Here is a 25,828-nt window from a genome sequence, read left to right on the forward strand (position 1 = left end):
TTTATATAAAACTTTATAAGAGATTTTTCTTCACACGTGGCAAATAAGAAAAGCACTTTTTAGAGTGAGATGGTAAAAGTAAAATTATATTTGGGCTCAACTTTTTATTTATATTCACAATTTTTGATCTCATAGATTGATTATCTTTATTAAAAAATGGCACAACGTTTTCCCTATTTGTTAAACTACGCCACTTCAAGTGGGAAGGTTTGGGGTCATAATGTCTATTTTCATAAAAGTCGGTGCTTAAGTTTAAATATCCAAGTAAAAAAATTCGTCTCTAACCCTAACTCTCTCATCTTCACCTTCGATGCCCCGAGATCTCTCCATCTCCAGTTCTGTCGTTCTCTGTCCCTCTCCATACCTTCGACGAAAGTAGAAGAAGCTCGTCGGCGACTTTGTTCGTCGCGGAAGTCTGTCTCTCCATCTCTCTCGGCTGCTCTCTCCCGCGAATCCTCGCTTCTGCTGCTTCAAATTATTGCCGTCGACAACACTCTCGAGCGACTTGTACCTCTCAGGTGAAGTGATCTTCGATTTTGTGGAAATGCTTCTAGTTTACGGAGTTTTGGCTTAATAAAGTGGAATTTTGTTTGTAGTCTCAATGCTGTAGTTTCTGTTGTTCTTGGTTGGCATTTTTCTTCCCGCTGGGGCAAGCTTGTAGTTTATGCCTTTGTTTGGCTGTTAATTCGTTGTTCCAGCTTCTGAAATGCTGAGAGCTCTTGATTTTTTGACAGGTGAAGATTCTTGGTTTTTATGTGGAGTTTTAAGTGATGGGATTTGTGTGTGTGTGTGTGTTCAATAGGAGCTCAAATGTGGGAGGTTGTTGTAATGCAGTGGGTTTTGCAATATGTTTTGGTAGATTGATTTTTGTTACTTATGTAAACATGATAATGTGTTGAATATGTTAGGATGAATGTAAAACATGAATAAATAGTTTCTTTTGGACTTGAATGTGCTGTACGTTGTGAAATGCATTTATGTTTTGTTTCTGTTTATTAGATTATTGTCTTTAAAAACAAGTGTATACATGTCTCAGGAACCTCTTTGGTGCTTTTTAAATAAATTTTATTTCATTTGTTACTATAATTATATACAAAAATATTTTCATTTTTTAGTTAAACAGTTAAGAAGTTGATGATAAATTGAATGATTTATAAGCAGTAAACAATCAGTTCAATGCATTATCATTTAGCTGGAAACATAGTTCTCATGTGACAATCACTACACGGAGCGCATAAAATTTATGTTAAATTTCTTACGATGGCTAGTAAGTGGGGTAGCTACTGCTGGCACCAATGAGACAAACTCAGTCTCAAGGCAGTGTGTATGCACACAGAGCAGGTCAAGGTGTAAAAAGATATTTACGTACTAATAAAATTAGTTGAAGGCAACTAAATGATTTGCGATATTTAATTGAAGAGAAAACATAACTATTTTAATAAAGGATAAGACAAACCTAATTATCTGGTCTTGTCTTGGAAGATCACTGCACTAGTACACTTTGGTATTTGATTCATTTGTGAAAGTCCTGTCTTCTGCCTCCCTTTTCTTGCTGTGTTTTTCCTTTTTTCCTTTCTTTTTTTCTTTGAATAATTTAATATTTTGGTAGTCTGCATTAATCTCTTACAAGTTACCATTGTTTTCCCTTTTCAGACTATACGTGAACTACGCCCTGCAGAAACCCATCAAAAACCAGAATTCTCGTATCATTTTCACTCTTAATACAATCAAGTGCTGCCTCTTCCTCTTGAGAAGGAATGATTTTCTGCATCACATTTTGACATTTTTTACAATGTCGGGGTTACTTAATGTATTATCCCTTTTTCTCAATATCTTTAAACATACAATGCTATTCGAATATTTTCTGTTCAATTGTTGGACACTAGTTGTTTGCTCAAATGAAATGTTAGGCATGTGTTGGTGAATGTATATTTTTTCTAGCATTAGTAGTTTGCATGCTTATTTTTCTTTTGCTGGATCATGTAATAATGTTTTGTGTGTGTTCAAATAATGGGTTTTACAGTGGTTGTTCTATGTTTTTCTTATGCATAATTAGGTCTGCAGGCAGCGAAATGCATAGTACATTATAGACATATATGTTATTAAGAGGATATTGTATTGTAATTTGGTTATATCTTTTTAGCTGGAATGTCTTTTACGCCTGGAATTTATTATCTTTCATTTTTATGGATAATTTTCAGTGTCATTGAAATATATCTGGGTAGATTTGGTCTGTGCAAGCATGACAGAATATTACATTTGCTGAAGATGGTACTGCATTGGCATTTTTTGCATATGTTGGTTAAATACATCTCTACCAAGGAAAAAAAAAATCAATGGAGAAATAAAATGAAGACCTGAGTAAAAATAAATACACAGATCACAGATGCAGAGAGATGTGTAAGATGACAGGATGCTTGTGTTTTGGAAATTTTATCCCAATATGAAATATAACTTGTCTTTGGATAAAATAAGACAATAATGTTTAAACCGAGAACCAGAGTGCATAATTTAGAGGACAAGAAGACCTCCCCAGAAGACTAGAAAAGTAGAAAATCTGTAATACAGCAAAGACAAACAAAAAAAACCATACAAGTTAGCATTACAAAAGTGCTGCCCCTCCAGTATCTTATGAGGTTGGACAGCTATAGTCCCCAGAAAAAAACCTAAGGAGGCAAGGAAGTTCGCTGTTTCCCATTAAATCCGTGAGCAGGTTGATCGACATTAAAAAATCCTAGCATTGTCTTCAATCCAAGAGGTCCAAAGGATGGCAGAAACAGCCGTGTGCTGCACTCACGGAGCTCTACCATTTCCCTGAAATTAACCATGAGCAACTCTCCTGTCCTTTGCAAAGCAATCCACTCTTCCCCTGTGATGCAGGGGCAGCATCAAGGTTCTGCAGCCATGGAGAAATTAGAAGAGAAGAAGGAAAGGGAAGGGAGGAGATGCTAGGGGGAAACTCATGGTTACTCAACAATTCAAATTCATCAACAACTGTATACAACATGGATTTCACACACTATTTATAAGAAAGCCTCTTTACATGAAATGACATATAAACCCCTAAAACTACATAATGTTACAAACATACCCATACTTTACACAAATATTACAAACAACCCCCAAATACACAAAAGATTATTCTAATTAATACTAAACGCACATAATGAACTACTAACTTAACCCCACAATTCTTTAACCCCACTCTTTAGTTATTCTCCGACAAGGATCTTCCCAAGGTCTTGCTTCTTGTCCTACATCAACTCTCCCCCAGTTAGAAAAAATTCGGCCTCAAATTTTGAAATGTTGGAGAAACAAAAGGGTGAAGCACACTTGGACTCTTCGAAAGCCAGTACTACTAAATGAGACAAGAAACCGCATTCCATTGGCAGCACCATAGAGTTGACTTGCGAATTAGCATCAATGAACTTATCAGGGATGACAAACTCTACAGTAGGAATGTTTGAAAGATTTTGGTTGTCTTCAAACACTTCCATTGCATTGCTTGTAGTATCTTCAATTTGAGTAACTTTAACATGATCACTAACCTCAGGTTCTTTGTCTTGGTTGGTTGGTAGAGTAGGCTTCAAAATAATTTTTTTCCCATTGTAGTGGAAGACATGTGTTCTCATGTCCTTGAGTTGCACTCAAAACATTTAACCTAGGAGAACCAAGGAGTACATGGCCAATCTGAATAGGTATTATATCACACCAAACATTATCGAAGTAAGTTCCCATTTGGATATTAACCAAACATCCTTCATAAACATGTAAGGTGCTGTTATCAATCAAAGATATGTCATAAGGCTTTGGATGGGGTTCCGGATAAAGTTGCATATGAATGACCATTTATGGAAACCACATTCATTGGACATCTCCCATCAATGATGATTTTGCAAACCTTTTCACCACACTTGAGAAAGGTGTTGAAGAGCTGGCAAATGGCATTCCTTTTTCCTATAATTTGTCATCATGTTGCTGAATTTATGCATATACATGCTGCAGCTATATATCACAACCCTTTAACACAATTTCCCACAAGCCTTACTCTCAATTTCTCAAAAAAAACCTTCTTTATTTCATTTCAGTATTGATTGTCTTACTGAAATGAAACAAATTCACGAAGAAAACTCACAAATTACAGCAACAAAATCTGATTTTGATGCTGGCAGTGACCATTTCAAGGGTTTTGTGCCAATTTTCGCACTTACAACATATTGTGTCCGCAATCAAAATATCAAGCTGCAGGTCAAATTATCGTGGAGAAACTCAGAATGTTGTGGCTACAGGCAATTTCTCACGAGACAGGAAATTGCAGAAGACTCTGGAAGACTTACGCACTTCACCGGTGCGTGGGGCGCATGAGTCACCAGTGGCAAGATTCTGGCAATGAAATTTCAGGCAACTGCAGATCAGTGGGTGAAGAGCGCAGTGGTGGCGGTGGTGGTGTGATGAGAAAAACACAAGACACTAGGGATTCTTGAAGGCTGATGGCTGGAGTATGTTTGGCCGGCGCGTGAGCCTGCTCCGGTGATTGGAAAGCGATGAAATTAAAGGGGAAGGGGCATTAGATTTCTGTCTTGATGGTGTGGGTGGTGTGTCAGGATGGTGGCTGGAAAGTGGTGTTTGAAGAAATGGGGACACATTTGGAATTTTTTAAGTTGTTCAGAAACTGCAGAACTGCTTTTCAGTTTTTTTTTTTAAAACTGAAATTTAGAAATGGGGGGAGAGAGAGAGAGAGAGAGAGAGAGAGAGAGAGAGAGAGAATTAAGAAACTGAAGGAGAAAAAAGAAGAAGATGGGAGGTTGGAGGAGTTACTGGACAGAAACTGCCAAGGGACGGCCACAAAATTCAGAAATGAGAAAGAGAGTTGAGGAGGTTGGAGGAGTTGCTGGACAGAAACTGCCAAGAGACAGCTACAGAATTCAGAAATGAGAAAGAGAGTTGAGAGAGTTATGGGAGAGAATTAAAGAGAAGGAGAAGACGAGAAGGTCAAGAGAAATAGAGAAGCAAGAGGGCAGGACGATGCTGGGCAGCAAAGGATTAGGGACAGAGGAGGAGATCAGAACAGAAAACCGGAGAACAAGAAGAGAAGAAAGAAGCGGCAGCAGCAGAGACAGGGCAGAAGTTGCAAAACAAAGGAGAGAAGGAAAGAAGAAGAAGAGGAGAAGAAGCAGCAGCAGGGACGGAGGGAGAAGTTACAGAACAGATGAGTACAAGGAAAGAAGAAGTTGTAGTGGAGGGAGATAGAAGTTGCAGAACAGTGGGGGGAAGGAAGAAGAGAAGAAGAGGTGGAAGAAGAAGAATGAAAGAAAAAGATGGGGGAATTGAAATGGAAGAAAGAGTTCGTGGTTGGGCTTTGATACCAAATGATGCAGGGGCAGCATCAAGGTTCTGCAGCCTTGGAGAAATTAGAAGAGAGGAAGGAAGGGGAAGGGAGGAGAGAGGAGATATCAGGGGGAAAACTCACTTTCACTTCAATTCAAATTCATCAACAATTGCATACAACATGGCTTTCGCACACTATTTATAAGAAAGTCTCTTTACATGAAATTATACATAAACCCCTAAAACTACATAATGTTGCAAACATACCCATAATTTACACAAATATTACAAACAACCCCCAAATAAACATAATATTTATACTAATTAATATTAAATGCACATAATAAACTACTCACTCAACCCCACAATTCCTTAACCCTACTCTTCTTAGTTATTCTCCCACAAGGATCTTCCCAAGGTCTTGCTTCTTGTCCTACATCACCCTGCCTATATAAAAAGGGCATTCCAAAGCTGCGATATGACCTTGCCTTGCATGAAGAGATGGGCATTCATTTTGTTGCTTTCACAATGCATAAGACACGTGTCGGGATTGAACGCCTTATTGAGTCTTCTCATCTAAAGCAAATCTTGTGTGTTGATTCTTTCCAGGATCACAATTCAGAAGAAGGTTTGAATCTTCCCTATCCCTGACACCTTAGCCCTTCAAAGAATGTGGTTCCAAGGCAAAAGGTTAGGGTGGGGGGCTTCAAAAGGTGAGAGAGAAAAGATTTAGAAGTGAGCATACTTGAAGAATCATCCTCCCACACTCATCCTTGCAATTTGAAAATTTATTACTTGGTGTATTTGGTGCAGAGCACTGTTATTTGTACATATTGGTGCACATGCATGCATCTCTTGAAGAATTGCCCTCCCACAGTCCCTCATTCTTGCATTGTGAAATATAATTACATGTGCGTTGGTGCAGAATACTGTTATTTGCTCAGATTGGCGCACATGCGTGCACCTCTAATTGTCTATATACAGTTGGGGTTGTGTATTGTTTGGGAACATGGATTTCAGTCATTGGATTTGAATTTGGGTGGATTTGCATGAAATTCTATACTAGTTTGTATTACATCCTATCCAAACCCAAGTTCTGAGCTCCAAGCTCCCGAATGTGGGGTAAATGATGAATGCATAGCTATGCTATGTTCTCTTCCTATATTTTCTTGTATTAAGTTGTTTATTTTCCATTTTTCCCTCTATAAGTGGCAGTACTGTTAGGAGAAAAGGAATATGTGCATAATGCATTAATGCATATACTCAAGACTGTACATTATACTGTTGATTCCAAACCTCGACAGTGTGAAATTGGATATGTGAAAAGTTATTAAATGGAAGAGAACCTAAATGCTAGGCATTCAATATCTTTCTTACCGATTCCAGCAAATTTATTTCTTAAAAAAATTTATCAATATTTCTCGTCACACTGCTTCTTTGTTGCCGGATAATGCTCACACTCTGGTGGCTGTCAAATTGGTAGAACATTTTGAAACAAGGTACATTTTCATTCCGTAATGCTGAATCTAGTGACCCAAATTTTTATTTCAATATTTTCCATGAAATGTATTCTTATCAGTAAACCTGGAGTATTATGGCGTTATAATTCTATTTCTCATCATTATCATCCATTTCACGAAAGAAAATCTCTTCTATATTTAGTAACACGTCAACCATCCTCTCCAAAATATACAATTGGTGCTGCACAATTGTCACCAATAAGCATAACCCAAATGTACTGCATTTTATAGCTTGTGCTATGCCATGATTCTGTTCTCCCATGAAGTGCTTTGCGATCTAGGTAACATTGTACTGCTTAATAGGTGGCAAAGAACATGCTCCTACTTTGCTATTATTAAGGGTGACCAAGCAATGAGTTTAGCATACTCAAGTAATGATAGGTGTGAGGATGGACTAGGCACAAACTTTTGTGGTTATAGTAGTTGTGTGAGACATTCTTGCACATCCACATTTGTAGGGGATCTTCAACTTATGAGTTGGTAGATAAATGCTCCTGAAGTTGACCGTCTTTGGTGGCTGTGAGTTTGTTAATATTGCAATGAGATTTTTATGGGCCATGGTCAGAAAGCATTGTCATTTTGTGGATTGGGAGTCTATTTGATGCTGAGAAAGGTTGTTGAGCTTGGTGTAAGGCCTTTAATAGCAATGACCTAAACTTTATGGGGGGCAATTGTCTTTTGAGGCTTTCTAATGGAAGAAATTGTTTTCAGAAATGGGTTGTGGTTTGCCTGTTTGAACTGTGGTGGTGGGAGTGTGAGTTTATGGCAGGTGGCCCAGGGAGGTGAAAGGGAGCTCTTTGTATTTGGAAAGCATTGTGAAGGGATTATGGATTTCTTGTTAATGGCGCATCATATCATTCAAAAAATTTGGATGGTGTAGTTTTTGGTTAGATGGCATTGGGGCTCATGCTATATTTAAGGCATATATTCCTATTTGCATGTAGTAGTTAGCTTGGCAAGTTGAAATTGGCAGATTCTTAATTGGTGTTTGTGTGCAAGCAGGATGAAGATCTATTGACATTTGACAGTGTCTCACTTCAATGTCTATTGTTGAAGAGCTGAGGGTTTTGTGATCTACATAGCTTCAAAATGTCTCTTAGATTATAGATATTTTGGTGAAGTGCCTTCATTGGAGAGGGGAGACTAAAGCTCTGAATTAGAATGTCAATATCATTTAGAAGGTGGCACCTATGTTAATGAATGAACATATTTACAACATGAACATATTATAACGTGAATGGACAAAACTACTTCATAGAAAGAGGATTTTCTATGAGAGATGAAAGATGTCTTATGGAACTGCTCTTTCTTCTCAGTATTTAATATTTTTCTCTTTTCTGGATTTTTTTATCAGCAAAGAGGGAATGCATTAAAAGGACAGTAACTGAGTGCCACCAAAGTACAAGTACTCTTTCTTAGATTGTTGTTAGTGTGAACTTTTGATTGGTCTTTATATACTTTGTGCTGTTGCTCTTTTTGTCTTTTAGGATTATAATTTCAATCATAGAAAATACATTTAGTGGTTCGTATAGAAGTACACAAAATTAGATCGACAAAAATAAAAATTTGCTTCTATGCATGTAAGTTGTAACTCGTCAAATCTTACATGGAAGCTGGACATTTTTCCCGAAAAGTGTAGACTGCAGGCAATCCTGCTTTTGTCATATAAGTTTTTACCATTGGCTTTTATATGCGGTGATCCCTAATGGAGATGTATTCTTGATAATTCTTTTTAAGGTCATCAATATTAGACATATTCTCGATAATTCTTCCCTTGTCATGCTTACAAAGGAACAGGCAGAAACTTAGAGATAATTCAAATTGTTCATGGACTCTTGGTTCCCGTTATCTGTCATTTAGGAATATTAGATATATGTGCTGCTTTATATGATGTAACTAGCACACATATTCATTGGTGTCATGATCTACATGCTCTGAGATGTAAACTCTTTGATTTCAGTTGTAAGTCTCATGTTGGCTAACTAGTGCACAAGGGAAGTAACCTCTTCTTGTCTTGGTATTTATTTCAGTTAATCTGCATCAATCTGCTGCATCTTATACTGTAGTTTTGGTAAAATGCATCTTACTTCTGGTTGCAGTCTTCTCTCAATGGATCTGCTTCAAATCTTCCAGACAGTGCTGGACGATCTTTTGCTACTTCCTTTTCTGCTCAGTCTGGTGCAGCCTCGCCCGTTTTTCATCATGCTGGTTGGTAGTTTATACCAGATTATTTCTTAATTTTTCCCCCTTAAATTTGTTTGATTCCAATGCTTTTCTTGCAGGTACCATTCAGGGGCTTCATAACTCGTATGGGAGTTATAATGTTCCCAACATGCCAGGTACACTTACGTCAAGAAGCTCAACAATAAATATTCCTTCTGGTGGGGTACAACAACCTACTGGAAGCCTTTCTAGTGGACGATTTGCATCAAATAATCTTCCAGTTGCTCTTTCTCAGGTACTTCTATATTTTTTGTTCATGCCACAACGACATTGTAAATGTTATTCAAGATGCTGAGCTGCTGCTTTTTTCCACTTACCACTCTTTTTATTTGCATTTTCTCCCAAGCTCTATAAAAGGCCTGTGTGTGCGTGTGCATGAGGGTTGGTTTTTTTCTTTTCCTCCTTTTAATATATATTTGTTGGTAGCACAGGTAAGTTGGGTTTCAAACCCAAGCATGTGGAATGCCCTAATGATGTTCTTATTGCAGTTTTCTTTTGATTTGTAGGTATCTCATGGCAGTTCACATGGACACTCAGGTGTCACAAATAGAGGAGGCATTAGTGTTGTAGGAAGCCCTGGATACAGTAGTAGTACAAATGGAGTTGGTGGCTCAATTCCTGGGATTCTCCCAACCTCTGCCACAATCGGCAACCGCAATGCTGTTCCTGGATTGGGGGTATCTCCAATTTTGGGAAATGCGGGTCCTCGCATGGCAAGCTCTGTGGGGAACATAGTTGGTGGGGGAAGCATCGGGAGGAGCATAAGCTCGGGTGGAGGATTATCCATCCCTGGTCTTGCTTCTCGTCTAAATTTATCCTCCAATAGCGGATCTGGAAATATAAATGTGCAGGGACCGAATAGATTAATGAGCGGTGTGCTTCAACAAGGTATGTATCTTCTATCAGTGACATTCTTTTATTGTCTTCAGCCTAAGAATATGATGTTTTGTTATTGCAACTTAGGTGCCACAGTGTAGTTAGTTACATCTCATAGAATCAGCTGCTGGAAAAACTGTTTATTTTTAGTTGCTAATAAACATATAATGTTCATACATTGTATGTTTGCAGAATTTATGAAGTTTTTTAATGTTGCGGAGTTTGTTTGTTCTTGTTGGAAAAGCATATGATTATTGTCTTGAGTGTTCAGTTACTGATATGTTGGGGCGTGTGAAGAGTTCTAAAGCAAGCATGCTAATCTGTAGTAAATGCATTTTGGTAGTGGACTTTTTGTCACAGAAGTCATGGTTCCATGCAATATTTAGCTCTCATCTTGGATCTTCAGTGCATTCATTTTTTTTTTTATTCATTTAATTTTTATAATTTTAATTTTTCATTAGTCAAGGAATGAATCTGCAGTAAATTTCATTGATTTAGGTATGCTGTCACATTTATCAATTTGCTTGTTATGGCTTAAAATTCTAGCCCTGTAGATATTGCTGTCATTGATGTTGCTTTGATTGTCATTGTGACCGTCTTATTTGGTACTGATGATTTACTAATTAAGCAGTGTTTTTTTTTGCTATATTAAATGATATTTCCTTGATTCAGCATCTCCACAGGTAATTTCTATGCTAGGAAATTCCTATCCTACTGCTGGAGGCCCACTATCTCATAACCATGTCCAAGCGGTGAATAATCTGAGCTCTATGGGAATGTTAAATGATGTGAACTCAAATGACAATTCTCCCTTTGACATAAATGATTTCCCTCAGTTGACTAGTCGTCCTAGTTCTGCTGGAGGGCCTCAAGGACAATTGGGTATTTGAAGAGTGTACTTCTAAATTTTTTATTCTTCTATCATGCTTATACCATAGCAATTTGAATTGATTCATACAGAAAGATTTCAGGTTCGTTGCGGAAACAGGGTCTAGGTGTTAGTCCTATTGTTCAACAAAACCAAGAGTTCAGCATTCAAAATGAAGATTTTCCTGCTTTACCAGGTTTTAAAGGTGATCCCTAATTTTGAACTTAGTGATTATATATTCTCTGTGAACTGATGCTCTGTTTACATGTCTATATTTAATTTGTTGGTTCTTAAGTAGTTGACATTCATGATTTTTTGCTTAAAGACTTGGAAGTAATTTGGGAAACCAAAGGGGGCTCACATGACTTACAAAGAAGTCCCTATTGTTGTAATAAGAAGTAATGCAAGGGGTATGCTTGTTCATTATGGGGGAGGGAGGGGAAATTCATCTTTAATTGGTAAGAGTGATACCTAGCCGCATTAACTTTGAGAGGACATTCCTTTCATTTATCTGATGCAATATGAGCTTTGAGACCTGCGACCCAAATCATTGTGTTTAGTATTTTTTAGAATTTTTGAGCAAGCTTGTAGTTCATTATTTTTCAGGATTTTCTCTATTTTCACAGCATTTTTATAGTAGGATTTTATAAGGTAATAAACTAGTTGATTATCCAGACTCTTTATCGTATAAAGAGTTTACGACTGTGGGCTGTTTTAATTTTTAGGAATTTGACATTATTTCTCAGAGATTGTTTCTTCTTGGGATTTGATATTAGGGCTGTACACAGTTCGGTTTTGGCCAAAACCGAAAACCGAACCGAATTTGTCGGTTTTGGGATTTTCGAACCGAAACTGAAATCGAACCGAAAATATGCTCCAATTGAAAACCGAAAATGTGGCGGTTCGGTTGCGGTTTTTCGGTTTTAAACTGATTTTTTTTACAAAAAAAAAATAATAATCTTTTTCTCAGCTCTGAACTCTAAAAGTGAGGTAGAGCCGGACGAGGGACGGCCGGGAGTGGAGACTAGGGATGGCCAGACGGGACCACGGGAGCCGAGTGGGAGGCAGAGCAGTACGAGTGAGTCTTGGCCGGAGTGACGACGGACGCACGACGGAACTGAGTCACAGAGAGCTGAGAAGAGAGGAAGAAAAATGAGGAAGGAGGAGGAGGAGGCGGAGGCGGGAGGCACGCTGGTCGCTGCGCACGCACGGCCGAACAGAGTGTAGACTGTAGAGTGTAGAGAGATCAAAGATGACTTGTGAGTCATGACTCGTGAGGAACAGCCGAACAGAGTAGAGGAAGTGAGGAACCGAGGCGGCGAGGCTTGTGGAAGAAGGAAGAGGAGGAGGCGGGAGGGGAAATTGGGAACTGAGATTTGGCCTTTGGGAACTGGGAACTGGGAAGGGTGAAGCCCGAAGGAGGCTAAAATTGATTGAAAAGTTAATTGTGAAAAGTGAAAATAAATAATAAAAAAATTAAAACTTAAAAGTTAAAACCCTATATATATATATATCTTATATTATTCGGTTTTCGGTTCGGTTCTACATAAAAACCGAAACCGAATTTTTTTATTTTTGTGAACCAAAACCGAAACCGAAAACCGAAAAACCGAACCATTTATGATTTCGGTCCGGTTTTCTTTTTTTCGGTAATTTTTGTGCACCCCTATTTGATATATGTAATAGCTTGATGTGTAACCATTAGTGGCAGATCTGAACATTGAGAATGAAGCCTTAAGTTAAGTCTTATTTTCATCTTTTACCCTCCCCCCCCCCCCTCTCTCTCTCTCTCTATTTTTCCCATTTATATTCTGTTACCTTCTTTTGGTGTTTTTGTCAAGGTCTTAAATTTCAATTTTGACTTAAATTTGAAGGTCCAAAAGTATGGAATTCGATTTCAATTTGAACAAATGATGGAAATTAGATGTAAAGCATGGGATTCTTTTATGAAACTTTAGAAATGGTTAATTGACATAAAAATTGAGGACTGGTATATTATAAATTAATTACGAACATGAGGTGCAATAGTTGTAATGTAACGTGTATTAAACATTTTGGTTAATATAAGTGAAATTCAGAAGTCAATTAAATATGTTTTATTATAAAAATAAAGATAATTTAGACATTAATGGTCAAATTAAATGTTGTTGCTAATATCGGAGTTTAATTTTTAAATATAATTGCAAAGCCTTTGTAATAAGTCTTTGTTTTAATAAAAAAGGATAAATTAAGTGGGAAATTTCACTTTGGATTTAAATCTTATGTTTGAATTCAAAGCAAATTTCATTTTACAGTTAAATTTTTGACAAATTTTCATAAAATTTAAGATTTTGATAAATTTCATATGATTCGTTGAAATTTCACCTGAAATTTTTTAAGATGGAAATCAGCTGTCATTTCGATGGAAATCAGAAATTTCAACAAAAATGTCTACAATTTCATGGAAATTCAAGACCATGGTTTTCTCTTAATCTTCTTTCATTTTCTTGCTGATTCTCTGTTGTTCATTGGTCCTGCATCAATTTGGTATTGGAGCCTCATCTCGATCCTTCATTGTTACCATCATCCAACCACCATCTACCCCTGCCAGCTTGGCCTAGCATAGTCATCAGATGACAATCAGTCTCTGATTTATAAATACTCTTCAAGTTTTCTGGACCCAATATACACACCCATGCCTAACTGGTGAGCCTACCTATTCAAAAACCTGTTCGTTTTGTTTTAGCTTGGCCAAATCTGTTGAGCTGCACAATTTTCGCTGTACCCAAACAGGACCAATCCAACCTTGGTATAGTTGATCCCGTGCAGCTTCCATTTTAAAAAAGAAAGAGTCAAAAGGAAAAAAAACTATGCTGGCTATAGACCACTTTCAAGCCTGTTCAGCTAGATATGCTTGAATTTAAGGTCTGAAGATATACTCATGTCCTTTAGAACTGATTAATCTAGATTTACAGTGGTGCTACAAGGAAATTGGAGTCATGGATGCTAAATTGATCGATTTTATGACCCACTTAGATAAGTTGGTATAGTAGTTAAAGTGCAAGGTGCACTGAGGTGTAAAGGGTACTAGCCTAGGCATGAGATGTGAGGCTAAGACGTGCGCCTCACAAAGGCGAGGCACACATTTATTAAAATTGTGAGTACAATGCCCTATGTAATGGATAATTGATCTATTTTTAACATATTAGTAGTAATGTTTGACACGGTGGGCCTAGGTTACATGGTAAGGTTGCTCCTTTGTGACTGGTTAGTTATGGGTTTGTGTCCAAGGACAGCCTCTCTGCATAGAAGTAGGGTAAGGCTGCATACAGTGTGACAACCTTCCCCCCATCCTCGTAAAGCGGGGAGCCTTGTGGCCTAGGAACAGCCTTCTTTAGTAGTAATGTTTGAATTTAAGGAATACCAAAATATTCAATACATAGAAATAATGACTACCCAGTACCAAGTTCCAAGCAAGGCAAGCATAGGTTGACAAAAGCATGCAAGAGTTCAAGCTTTAAACTACATAGAAAATCAAATTGCCGAACCAAAAATCCAAAACCATTGACAACATAGTTCAATAAGAATCTCAAATACAAGAGTACAATAAAAGATTCCGAAGTGTAAATCTAATAGTCATTACCATCATCTAACATATCATAATTTCTCTATTCATCAGAATTATCATCTCTAATATCTTTTTCCTCTTCAGTCTACTCTACACTAGCCTCTTGGATCTCATCCTCATCAATAAGTTCCAATATTGTAGCCCTAATAGTGTAGGAGGACGCTTTTCCTCTAGAAGATGATGAGATATTCACTTTTATCCTTCTTTCTTGATCTAGTGTGATGTGAGGCTCATTTACTCTAGCACCTCTGGCAACAGCATCGCATGTCGAACAACCATCTTCAAATGCACACTCATCATCCTCTGTGGAATCTCCCCCCATTCTTACATTCAACCACTCATTAACGATCATCAATATTCTTTAGAATGGTGGGATCAAGGGTATCACGCTTGTTGTATTGACATCTCAAAGTTTGATTGATTATATTCACAAGCACCAAATCGTTCTAGCACTGTTGGGCTAAGCGTATTCCTTCTTTTTCCATGAAGCTGCAAGAAGTAAAAAAAGTAACATAGTTAAATAATGATTCTTAGTAGTAGTAAGAAACCAAATATTCTATGCTCTTTTAACCCATGATATCCTGGTGACTCTCATGTAGGAATATGCTAGTTAAATAATGATTCTTAGTAGTAGTAGGAAACCAAATATTCTATGCTCTTTTAACCCATGATATCCTGGTGACTCTCATGCAGGAATATGCTCTAGTTTCTTTTGTTGCCAGTAGCACTACATGTGATGCTAAGAATTCGCACATTAAACTTCTGCAATTTGATGTTGATGATCCAAATGAGCTCCACCATTCAGTTGTTAGTTAAATAAATTTCAAATGAAGAGCTACTAGTTAAGTAGCTAAAATTATTTTACAGAGAAAGTGGGAGTAAAATGCATGTAATTACTAATTAAAACCAAAGTAGTTAAAACCAAATTTACCGTGTGCTTTTGTCTTCTTTTGTCTCACGCCTTTAGTGATAGTGTTATTTGCCAATTCATTTGAAATTTTATCTTGCAATTTGGTGGAGGCACCAAGCTTGCAATGCATATACACAAACCTGTGATGATTTCTTCATCTTGCTCAAATGTTGTGGTTGGATTAGTAAAATTCTGGGTTCTAGAAGTGTGCAGCTGCATGAAAAGGTTGATAAAATCGGCATTTTTTCCCCACCTTGTACAGTAAATTCAAATGCTTCCTTGTATTTGTGCTCCCTCTAATTGAAAGGTGTAGCTATGGCTTCCTTAGCCCTATCTATAGTTTTTTAAATATAACCCATTGTAAGGTTCTTTTCCCTATCTACCAATTGGAGTACACAAACTGCCATTTTAAGGGCATAAACAAGAACAGTCGAAGAGGTGGGCATCAAATCAATACTAGCTGCTCTTTGACCAGCTGCCTCCTTTGCCCATTACTAATATTCCAATCTTAAGAAGTAAACAACTTACTCTAGTTGTTTTCTGAAGGTGCATTGACAAAGTGCGATGAAGGCTGTGGCAAATCTTGTCACTGCAGGACTCAGTAACTCCTTTCCTCCTGTGATTTGGTTCAACATGCTCACCTCACCAAGATGGTCAACCATTCAAGAATATTGTCCTTTTCAAAGTTGCATGAATTGTGGGCATCTCCCCAATATTCTCCAATGTCAACTCGCGGCAATGTGTAGCTCGCTGTATCCATGTAAATGCAGCTTCTTTGCTTCCAACAATCTCCTAATTCAAAAATCAAGAGTGATACCATTAAAATACTAAAATAAATAATCTATATACTGCGGTTAAGTTTAGACAACAACTTTTACTTTTTGTACATGTTTCTTAGCTGCCCAACATTTTGATCCATAAAACATCGCTGCCCTTATAGCCGTTTTATAGAGCTTTTTTTTTTTTTAATTTTAAGGGTATCCTATGATCACACAACATGCCTTATGCACTTCTCTGTTTTACCCAACCTGCTTTAACTTTATGTATTACGTTCTTCAATTTCCCCTTTCATTTGCTTAATAGATCCAGGATATTGAAATCTATTGTTGCTATTGATTTCTTGATTATCAAGTGTAACATTCCCTCCATTAATCCCTCGTTTGTTACTAAAATTACATTTCATATATTCTGTCTTTTTCCTACTTATCCTAAAATCTTTAGACTCTAAAATGATTCTCTAGAGTTCTAAATTTGATTCCACACGACTCCTACTTTCATCAATCAAGAAACTATCATTTGCAAACAATATACACTAAGGGATCTCACTTTGGATATATTTAATGAATTAATCACTAAAGCAAAAAGATAAGGACTCAAAGTAGAACCTTGATGTACTATTGTGATTGGAAATTCTCTAGATTGCCCTCCTGCAGTCCTAACACTAGTTGTTACTCTATCATACATATCCTCAATGACTTCAGTATTTACTGTAGACTCCCTTCTTTTATAAAACCTACCAAAGAACTTCCCTATGTACTTTATCATAGACTTTCTTTCGGTCAATTAAAAACCATGTGCAAGTCTCTCACTTCTTTTCCCTAAACTTTTCCATTAATCTTCTAAAAAGATAAATAGTTTCTGTTGTCAATTTCCCAGACATAAAACAAATTGATTTTTTGAAACTTTCGTTTCTAGTCTTATTCTTTGTTTAATTACCCTTTCATGTAGTTTTGTTGTATGATTCACAATCTTAATTCCGCTATAGTTATTATAATTTTGAATATATCTTTGTTTTTATATAAAGGTATTAACGTGCTTTTCCTTTATTCCTCCGACATTTTCTTGGTTTTTATAATAGTGTTGAATAGGTTAGTTAACCATATACTTCCTTTATCCCTTAAACATTTCTAAACTTCAATTGGTATGTTATTTGGTCCTATAGACTTCTCACTTTTAATTTTTTGAAAGCCATCTTAAATTGAAGGACTCTAATTTTGTGAACATATCTCCTATTTTTAGTTTGTTCTTCATTTGTCACTTCCAAGCTCAAGCTTTTAAATTTTTTTTCATTAAACAACTTATTAAAGTATCTCCACCACCTGTCTGTCATGTGTTCTTCTTTATTTAGGACATTTCGTTCCGGTCATTTATACATTTCATATAACCTAAATCTTTCCATTTTTTTTTTAAAGCCTGCTTTCTCCTATATCCCATCATAAGCTCTATGTTTAGCTTCATCAATAATCTTTTTTGCATTTTTTATTGCCTCTTTAAAATTTTCAAGATTTTCTATATTTCTACAACTTTGGCATGTTTATTCTAGTTTCTTTTTGTCTTAATGACTTCTTGGACATCTTGATCCTAAACCAACTTTCTTTCTTGCTCGAGTATCTTCCTCTGGATTCACCTAAAACCTCTTTTGCTACCTTCATTATAGAGTCTGCCATTTTATTTCACATAGTGCTTGCATCTACCTCTCATAACCTATGTTGTCCTTTCCAACGTGTCCATTCAAATCAATCCTATAGTGTCTTTTCAGACATTGGTATCCCTTGTATAATACCATCCATATCTTCCCAAAATTATAGTTTAAGGTTTTTTCTGCTAAGCTTATTTGGAAAACATACACACTAACGACTTTTATTATCCGTAGGCCTAGAGCTATCGTCATTTTTATGAACCTATCCTCTATTCTTTTAACATCTACTACATATTATCTTTTACGTCTTTGTCTACAATGATTCCCACCTCGTTTTTATGTTTCTTTTTTGTTGTGTATCAAAATTCTAGGAATCGTTTGGAACCACTTTGCAAAAGTGCTTTTCAAAAAAAGGGCTCAATTTAATTAGTGCTGAACTAGAAAAGTGCTAAAAGTTATAAGTGGTGTTTGGTTGTATTTAAAATAAGTGATATTTGGATATTTACTTTTATTATAGGGGTACTATATGATTTTTTTAATACATATTTTAAATGAAAAGTATTAATATTTTTTAATTAACAATTTCTCTAATAACTATTTTAATTATTTATAATTAAAATTTAAATATTTACTATTAAAAAATAAAATAAGATTATTATTTTTAATTAATAATAATCTTTTTATTAATGTATATTTATAACATATTACTATCATATGAAATTATGATAAAAATAATATTATTAATTAAATTTAAAATATTAATTTATTTAATGTTAATTTAAATCAACAAGTAGTTCTTGTTCAATTCAGAATTGAATTATGATAACTAATATGTATTTTTAAAAATATTTCAAATAAAAATATTAAGATGTGTCTAATTAAAATTTTAAATGATAATTACATTAATTTTATAATTAAAATTAAAATATTTTCTATTAACTGAAACAATATAATAATATTTTTTAATTAACTATAATCTTGTTATTAATGTATATTTATAACATATGATTATCACATTAATTTATATTAGAAATAATATTAATAACAAAATTAAAATTTTTAGTTTATTTAATGTTAATTTAAATTTACAGATGGTTCTTTTATTCATTCCAGAATTTAATTATATTCTATTAATAATTAATAAGTTATAATGCATAAAAAAATAATATATGATTAATTTTTAATTAATAATTTAATAATCGTGTTAACTGTTATTTTAAATTAAAATTTAAATATTTGTGTCAAGTAAAAATAATTTATTATTTTTTGATTAACAATAATCTTGTTCTTAATTCATATTTATAACATATGATTATCATATTAATTTATATTAAAATAGTATTATTAATTAAATTAGTAATTTTAATTTTAATATTATTTTAAATTAATAGATGGTTTTTCTTCTTCATTTTAGAATTGAATTATGTTTCATTAATAATTAATGCATATTATAATACATAATAAAATAAAATATGATTATTTTTTAATATATTTTTTAAATTATCAAATAACCACTAAATTTATTGTATTTACAAAATTGACCGCGCCTATGAATAGTGCCACTTATAAGTGACTAAAAAAGCTATCTTAGATTGCTTATCAAAATTCACTTAAATAGTTCTTAAAAAAGTTGTTCTAGAAAAGCACTTACTAGGATAAGTGTTTGTTGTAGTGCGGACCAAACGCCACTTTATTTTTGTGATAGTGCTTATTTTAAGTGATAAGTGCTATAAGTACTTTTTAAAACGGGGGCTTAATCTTTATTTCTCAATTTCTCTAGCTTTCTCCCCTACATTTTTGTCTCCTTAAGGCAAATTAAGTTAATTTTCCTTCCAATAATTATATCTACTATTGCCATGCTTTTGTTTGTAAGTGTCCCTATCTTCTAAGTGCAATCTAATCCTAGTTTCTTGTGCTAACTTCTTGGCCCCCTCTCATCTAGATTGACCTACTCTACTCCACTGTTGTCCATTTTTCACTGCACCCAGGAGGTATAAGTGCAAAGCACCACATAGCGCCCCAGTGAATGTTTGGTAAGGATTAATGTTATAAAGATCTGATAAGTTTTATGTTGGTTGTTTTCTACCTAATGCAACCTGGCTACTTTATCCGGGCGTGGGACCGGCTGTGTGTATAAAGAAAAGCACAAGAATCATTTATTTGGTGTTTTTTTTTTAAATGCAAACTTATTTATCAAAGAAAAAATTAAAAACTAAAAATGCAAACAGCCTACCCTAAGCAATATAAACTAAAATAAAACTAAGTTAAGCTAAAAAAGTCTGCTAAAATCCTATCTTGCGTCTAGTTCACAATTTTCTAAGGCACACCCTAGGACCAGATATAAATACCACACATGCATCACAATGAAATCAAAATCTAAAGCATGCAATTTCAGCTTGTGAAATAAAGCTAGACTAAAATCAAGAACTCATGCAATAGTATTTTTAAAAAATAGTGGTATAATCCAAGAGTTGCAAAAGGTTTTTGTCTTGAGATTTGAGAGGTGGGAAATTAAATGCATTTATTAAGCCTAGAAATCCAGAAATACAAAACTTACTCTACTCACCAGTAATTAAAAACACTTTGAGGGGAAAAAAAGCTGTATATACTCTGCTGCAATATCTATCATAAGTTTTCAGCAATAGCCACTAGGATTTCTACGTACCAAAGTATGTCCTTACCCCTGTCATTATTTTGCTGGACCGGAAGTCTTAAAAACATAAAACCCAAATTCAATAGATAGGGAAAAAAAGTTTTTAAACAGCATTATAGATGGTACTCTGCTTCTATGCCTTCCAGTAAAAAGAGAGGTGCTAAAATGGTTGGAAGTAGACTCTGGCTTAGAGCAGGAAGACTGGTCTGAATGAACTCAATCACTCATGGTGGAATATAAAGAAGAAAAGTAGACGAGATAAGAAAGAGAGAAGCAGAAAAAAACACCTGCTCTAAACCTGGTCTGAGAGAGATGAAGAAGAAAGTTGCAATTCCTCTGCTGAGTTTAGGAGTTTACTTTTCTCACTTTAACTTATGCATGCATTAGATTTTCTTCCCTGAACCAGAAATTTTATTGTGGGTTCTAGTTTAAATATGATTCAATAATTTAATGAGTTTTTTCAAATCTGAACTTGCCTGTTTTTAATTAAAGCCGCTTAGACTGGAATTTTATTCTGATTCCAACTGGAATCATAGAAAATTAAAACCTCAATCTTAGCCTTTTCACTGTACATGCATTATAACATACATCTATGTACTACACAGACTTATCTCATATGCATATATATGCTTAACATATTCACAAACATATACAGAGACACATTTATTTGCATACACGTGTACAAGAACATAGACACTTAAAGAAATATTAATAAAAAATATATTTATGCATCTACATACATGCTACAATACAGTATATTATATACTACAGTATGAAATGAAATAATATAGTACAACATATTTTTATAGCATTTATTGCACATTATAATAAAGTGATATTAATATTATGATGTCAGTAAATATAAATATAGAATACTATATAATAATAAAATTTAATAAATATCAAGGTTGTGAGAATTGGGATCCTACATAGGATCGTTGGGGGGTTACACAAGATCGGATTGTAGGATCGGATCGTGGATGGTAAGATCCTAGTTAGAATGTAAAATAAATTAAAATTTATTATATTTGTATTTTATGACAACTCTAAATAAAATAAACCTAAAGACTTGGTAGTAAGTTAAGAAATTCAAACAAATTTCAGGACTTTATACCTAGCAGGTTTTTCCTTCAGTTGACTCAAAAAAATCTGAACAGTTTAAACTGCAAAGTGCTCTGCAAAGGGCTCTGCAAAGGGTAGATTTTTGCTAGCTTGTTTGTTCAATAATTGTAATTAAAAAGGAAAAATAAAAAATAATGGAGAGAAAAAGGAAGAAGAAATTGCTAATCTTAATTCAATGGACTGATGTAAACTTCTCAGCTTCTGTGGTTTTGTTATCACACTATGAGAAGAAGGAGAAGAAGGAAAAAAGTAAGAGGAAGAAAAGATCAAGGTGAAAAGATTTTTTGTTGAAGGAAGAAGAACTTTTTGTTAGCTGAAAAGAAACGATGGAGACAAAGAAAGCTATATGTCCTCTGCTTTCAGAAAAAAGATCAGCAGAAAGCTTCAACAAAGCCAAGAGCATATAGCTTTCTTTCAGGAACCTGTCTTTTTTCTCTCAGCAGAAACCTGTCTTTAAACTCTCAGCTAAACGGTGTGCAATGCCCTATTTGTTGATGCTTTTCTGCTGATCTCAAAGCTCTCAGTTGGCCTCTACTGTTTCTGGAAGAAGGAATAGCCCGAGCCTGCTGATAGAGAACTCTGGATCTGCCTATCAAGAACTCTACGCTTTCAGAGTGCTTTTAATTTTGAAGGAATAGCGCTTTCAAGAGATGCTCAGCTGCTCTCTTGACTTGGATTGAACAAATCCCAGAACATGCTCATTATTTTGTTCTTATTTTGATGCATTTGGGCCAACTAGACCAAATTTTGTGTCTGTTGCTGTATTGGAAAAGTAAAGTGTTTGGGCCAATGAAAATATATACTGGCCATTTTTCTTTAAAATCTTAAACTGGAAAAATCCATATTCCATTGCACAAGTAGGATCAGTGGGATACCATGTAGGATCAAGATCCTAAGATTCTAGCAATCCATATAGGATCCTACTGGGATCCTATTTGATTAAGATTCTTGTTACGATCCAAATCAATTAGGCAAGTTTGGATCATTGGATTGTAGGATCACATGATCCAGATCATGATTTTGATAACCGTGATAAATTTTATAATAGAGTACTATTGGATGATAGAAATGTAATGTTATTACTTTTTATATGATTGTTGATTTATTATATTATTGTTTTATATCAGATCAAAACAATGATACAATATAGTTTTTTATATTTAATAAAATGCATAGTAATAAAATATTAGATAAATGTAAAATTAGTAACAAATAACGACAACATGAAATATAATAAAGTATTATATTACATCAAGTTTTTATCCCATGCTGTGGCATTGTTGACAAAGTCAACTGGTTCTGATTCTTATGTTATCATATACCAAACATTGCAGTATGATTCTAATATTTTGGAGTCTATATTGAACCAAACGTGAGTGGGGAATTTTTTATTCCGTTCTTGATGCTGATCCCATTCAAAATCCAATTGCCACCTAAATTATACAAATTAAGCTTGTCCCATGGGATTCCTAATGGTTTTAAGGAAATTAGTTTGCCATGCTACACTTCATTTTATTTTTTATTTTTTTTTTGGTTTTTGGGGATCGTATGGGGTTCATTTAACCCTTCAATTTTGACACACTGACTAAGTGATATGCCTGCCTTCACTGTAGGAAAAGATGAGCGTTTGCATAAGTTGCATCAAACACCCTTTTATTGACTGTTTATTAGATCTTGTGCAGGTGGTAATGCTGATTATGCTATGGATTTGCACCAGAAAGAACAACTTCATGATAATGCTGTGTCCATGTTGCAATCTCAGCACTTCTCGGTGCGTTTCAAGTTGTGTCTGTGTGATCTGATGCTTTTTGTGGATTTGGAGTTTCCCCTCATGATGTGTTGTTCAAATTACAGATGGGGAGGTCTGCTGGATTCAATTTAGGGGGAACATTTTCATCTCATCGTCCACAGCAACAGCAGCAACATCCTCCTGCAGTCAGTAATAGTGGTGTCTCATATTCACCAGTAAACAATCAGGATCTTCTTCATTTACATGGCTCTGATATGTTCCCCTCTTCACATTCCGCGTATCATTCACAGGTGTTGTTCCTTTGTGCCATACTTTAAGAGCATTAATTGCTCAAGTATTTAAGGTCTTTGAACACAATGAAATGGATTTCCTTTTGTCATTAGTGTTATTATAATTTAATTTTTAGCATTAGGGGGAACATTTGTTGCCCGGAATGAACTGATCATGAAGCAAAATATCCTTTTAAAATCAATAAGAGTGAAATTGCTTTGAAATGTGGAAGAGTCGTGAGAATTAAAGAGTGGTATGAAAAGTTACGTATCATAATTTATAGTGTTCTTTCTTGTAAAATTGGCAAGGATCAGAAAGGTTTCATTTCCTAATTATGGCCAAGTGGCATCCTAGACATGCTTTTTTAAATTAATGCCTTCTCCTAACATGATGAATTGATCACATTTGATCTTTGTTTCAGACTGGTGGACCACCTGGCCTCGGATTAAGGCCTCTGAATTCTCCAAATACGGTTTCTGGTATAGGTTCTTATGATCAGCTTATCCAGCAATATCAACAACAGCAGAATCAATCCCAGTTTCGCCTGCAACAAATGTCTGCGATCAATCAGCCGTACAGGGATCAGAGTGTGAAGTCCATGCAGGCAGCACAAGCTGCTCCTGATCCTTTTGGTTTGCTGGGGTTGTTAAGTGTAATAAAGATGAGTGATCCTCATCTGACGTCTCTTGCACTTGGTATTGATCTCACTACTCTTGGTTTAAATTTGAACTCAGCAGAGAATCTTCACAAGGCTTTTGGTTCGCCATGGTTTGATGAGCCTGCCAAGGGTGATCCAGAATTCAGTGTGCCACAGTGTTATTTTGCTAAACAACCACCGCCTTTGCATGTGAGCTGCTTTTATGATTTTTTTTTAAAATAAAGAAAAAAACTTATGTTTCCATTTTGCCTTCAGCCATTTCCTTAAATTTAACACCTTTTGATGATTGCAGCAAGGTTATTTCTCCAAGTTTCAGGTGGAAACATTATTTTACATATTTTACAGGTGCACCTCTTTTTTCAGATTTATGGTAGTCTTTCTGAATACTACAGTGCAAACTTATTGCAATATCTTAGTTATTTATTTATTTTTTTGGTTTGTATGCAGTATGCCAAAAGATGAAGCGCAATTGTATGCTGCTAATGAACTGTATGCTCTCTCTGCCAAATGACCAGCCACATGCACACACCCTTTCCAATTGATGTGAATTTACCTTGAAAGACCTTATTTCTGAAGAATATGTGTGATACTACAAATTACTTTTTAGGAGAGTTGCAATTTTCCTAAGATCAGTGTGACACCCGTTTTTGGCAGTTATAACAGAGGCTGGTTCTACCACAGAGAGCACCGGCTATGGTTTGTTAGGGTCTCAAACATGGAGCCACTTGTTAAGACAAACACTTATGAACGGGGATCATATCTCTGTTTTGATCCGAACACGTGGGAAACAATTCGAAAGGTTTGTCCTGATCAACATATTTGTTATTTAATTTGTTTGCTTTTCTATTATTATTATTTCATCTGGAAGTATTGTTGGTTTTACCAGTTTTAGTTCCTTCAACGAGTCTTATAAATCCAATTGCAGGATAATTTTGTTGTTCATTACGAGATGTTGGAAAAAAGACCAGCTCTACCTCAACATTGACATGTATTTTCGGTTTGCATTGTAAAGTTAACAGTTGATGGTGCATATCCATTAGCGTGTAGTTTGCAGCTTTGATTTTTTTTTTTTTTTTTACTTTTTTTGTTGATTTTTAATTTGGCAATTAGTAAGCAATTGTTACATGGAACTGTGTTCCAGTGATTAGTCATTTTAGTCATTTTATTCTCCCCAAAAAGTAAATACAGAATGATGAGTGCTAATATGAGAAAGCTTTAGAAGATTGCACCTGGCAGTTGATTGGTGATCTCTAGAGGTTGCCTGTAGCTCTGTTGTTCAAGAGGACTAGTAGTCTGTCATGGAAATTGACATTGGTATTTTTCTTCATTTATATACGAGTCGTCCAGCAGATTAAAGATTATATTAGGAAGTGGTGGGAAGAATTGAATTTCGCACATGGAAACAGCTTCATCCTTCAGCCCCCGCCACCACCCCCCCCCCCCCCCCCCAATACCTCATTTGCTAAACATGGAATAGGTGGCCAATGCTGCGTACATACCTCTGGCTCTTGGATATGGTTATGGGGGCTCTAAATGGCTAGATTACGATTTTTCTCGCACGAATTCTTTCTACAGTTTCTCTTTCGGTCAATGCAGTAGTCGGCCACCTGCTGGAGTGCAGTAC

The 25,828-nt window shown here is 35.3% G+C and overlaps 1 protein-coding gene and 1 non-coding gene across 3 annotated transcripts; one reads left to right on the forward strand and one right to left on the reverse strand.

Annotated features, from left to right (window-relative positions):
• The first annotated feature begins 220 nt into the window (after nucleotides 1–220).
• On the forward strand, nucleotides 221–25,425 carry LOC131165262 (probable NOT transcription complex subunit VIP2). Of its 2 annotated transcripts, XM_058122894.1 has the most exons (14): nucleotides 221–518; nucleotides 1,654–1,810; nucleotides 8,948–9,056; nucleotides 9,131–9,306; nucleotides 9,578–9,959; nucleotides 10,620–10,829; nucleotides 10,919–11,020; nucleotides 23,209–23,297; nucleotides 23,381–23,566; nucleotides 23,968–24,393; nucleotides 24,497–24,549; nucleotides 24,652–24,693; nucleotides 24,859–25,003; nucleotides 25,130–25,425. In XM_058122894.1, the coding sequence occupies exons 2-14, from the start codon at nucleotides 1,793–1,795 to the stop codon at nucleotides 25,187–25,189; spliced, it is 1,998 nt and encodes a 665-aa protein (XP_057978877.1). In that variant the 5' UTR covers nucleotides 221–518; nucleotides 1,654–1,792; the 3' UTR covers nucleotides 25,190–25,425. The 2 variants fall into 2 exon arrangements, with proteins under 2 accessions (XP_057978877.1, XP_057978875.1); XM_058122892.1 differs by having other exon boundaries at nucleotides 24,859–25,425.
• LOC131167184 (small nucleolar RNA snoR35) lies at nucleotides 8,976–9,056 on the reverse strand. Its single transcript, XR_009140041.1, has one exon. It is a non-coding gene; the product is annotated as a small nucleolar RNA snoR35 (small nucleolar RNA).
• Nucleotides 25,426–25,828: the final 403 nt, after the last annotated feature.

The sequence above is a fragment of the Malania oleifera genome, chromosome 10 (assembly GCF_029873635.1).
Source record: "Malania oleifera isolate guangnan ecotype guangnan chromosome 10, ASM2987363v1, whole genome shotgun sequence".
Taxonomy (NCBI): domain Eukaryota; kingdom Viridiplantae; phylum Streptophyta; class Magnoliopsida; order Santalales; family Ximeniaceae; genus Malania; species Malania oleifera.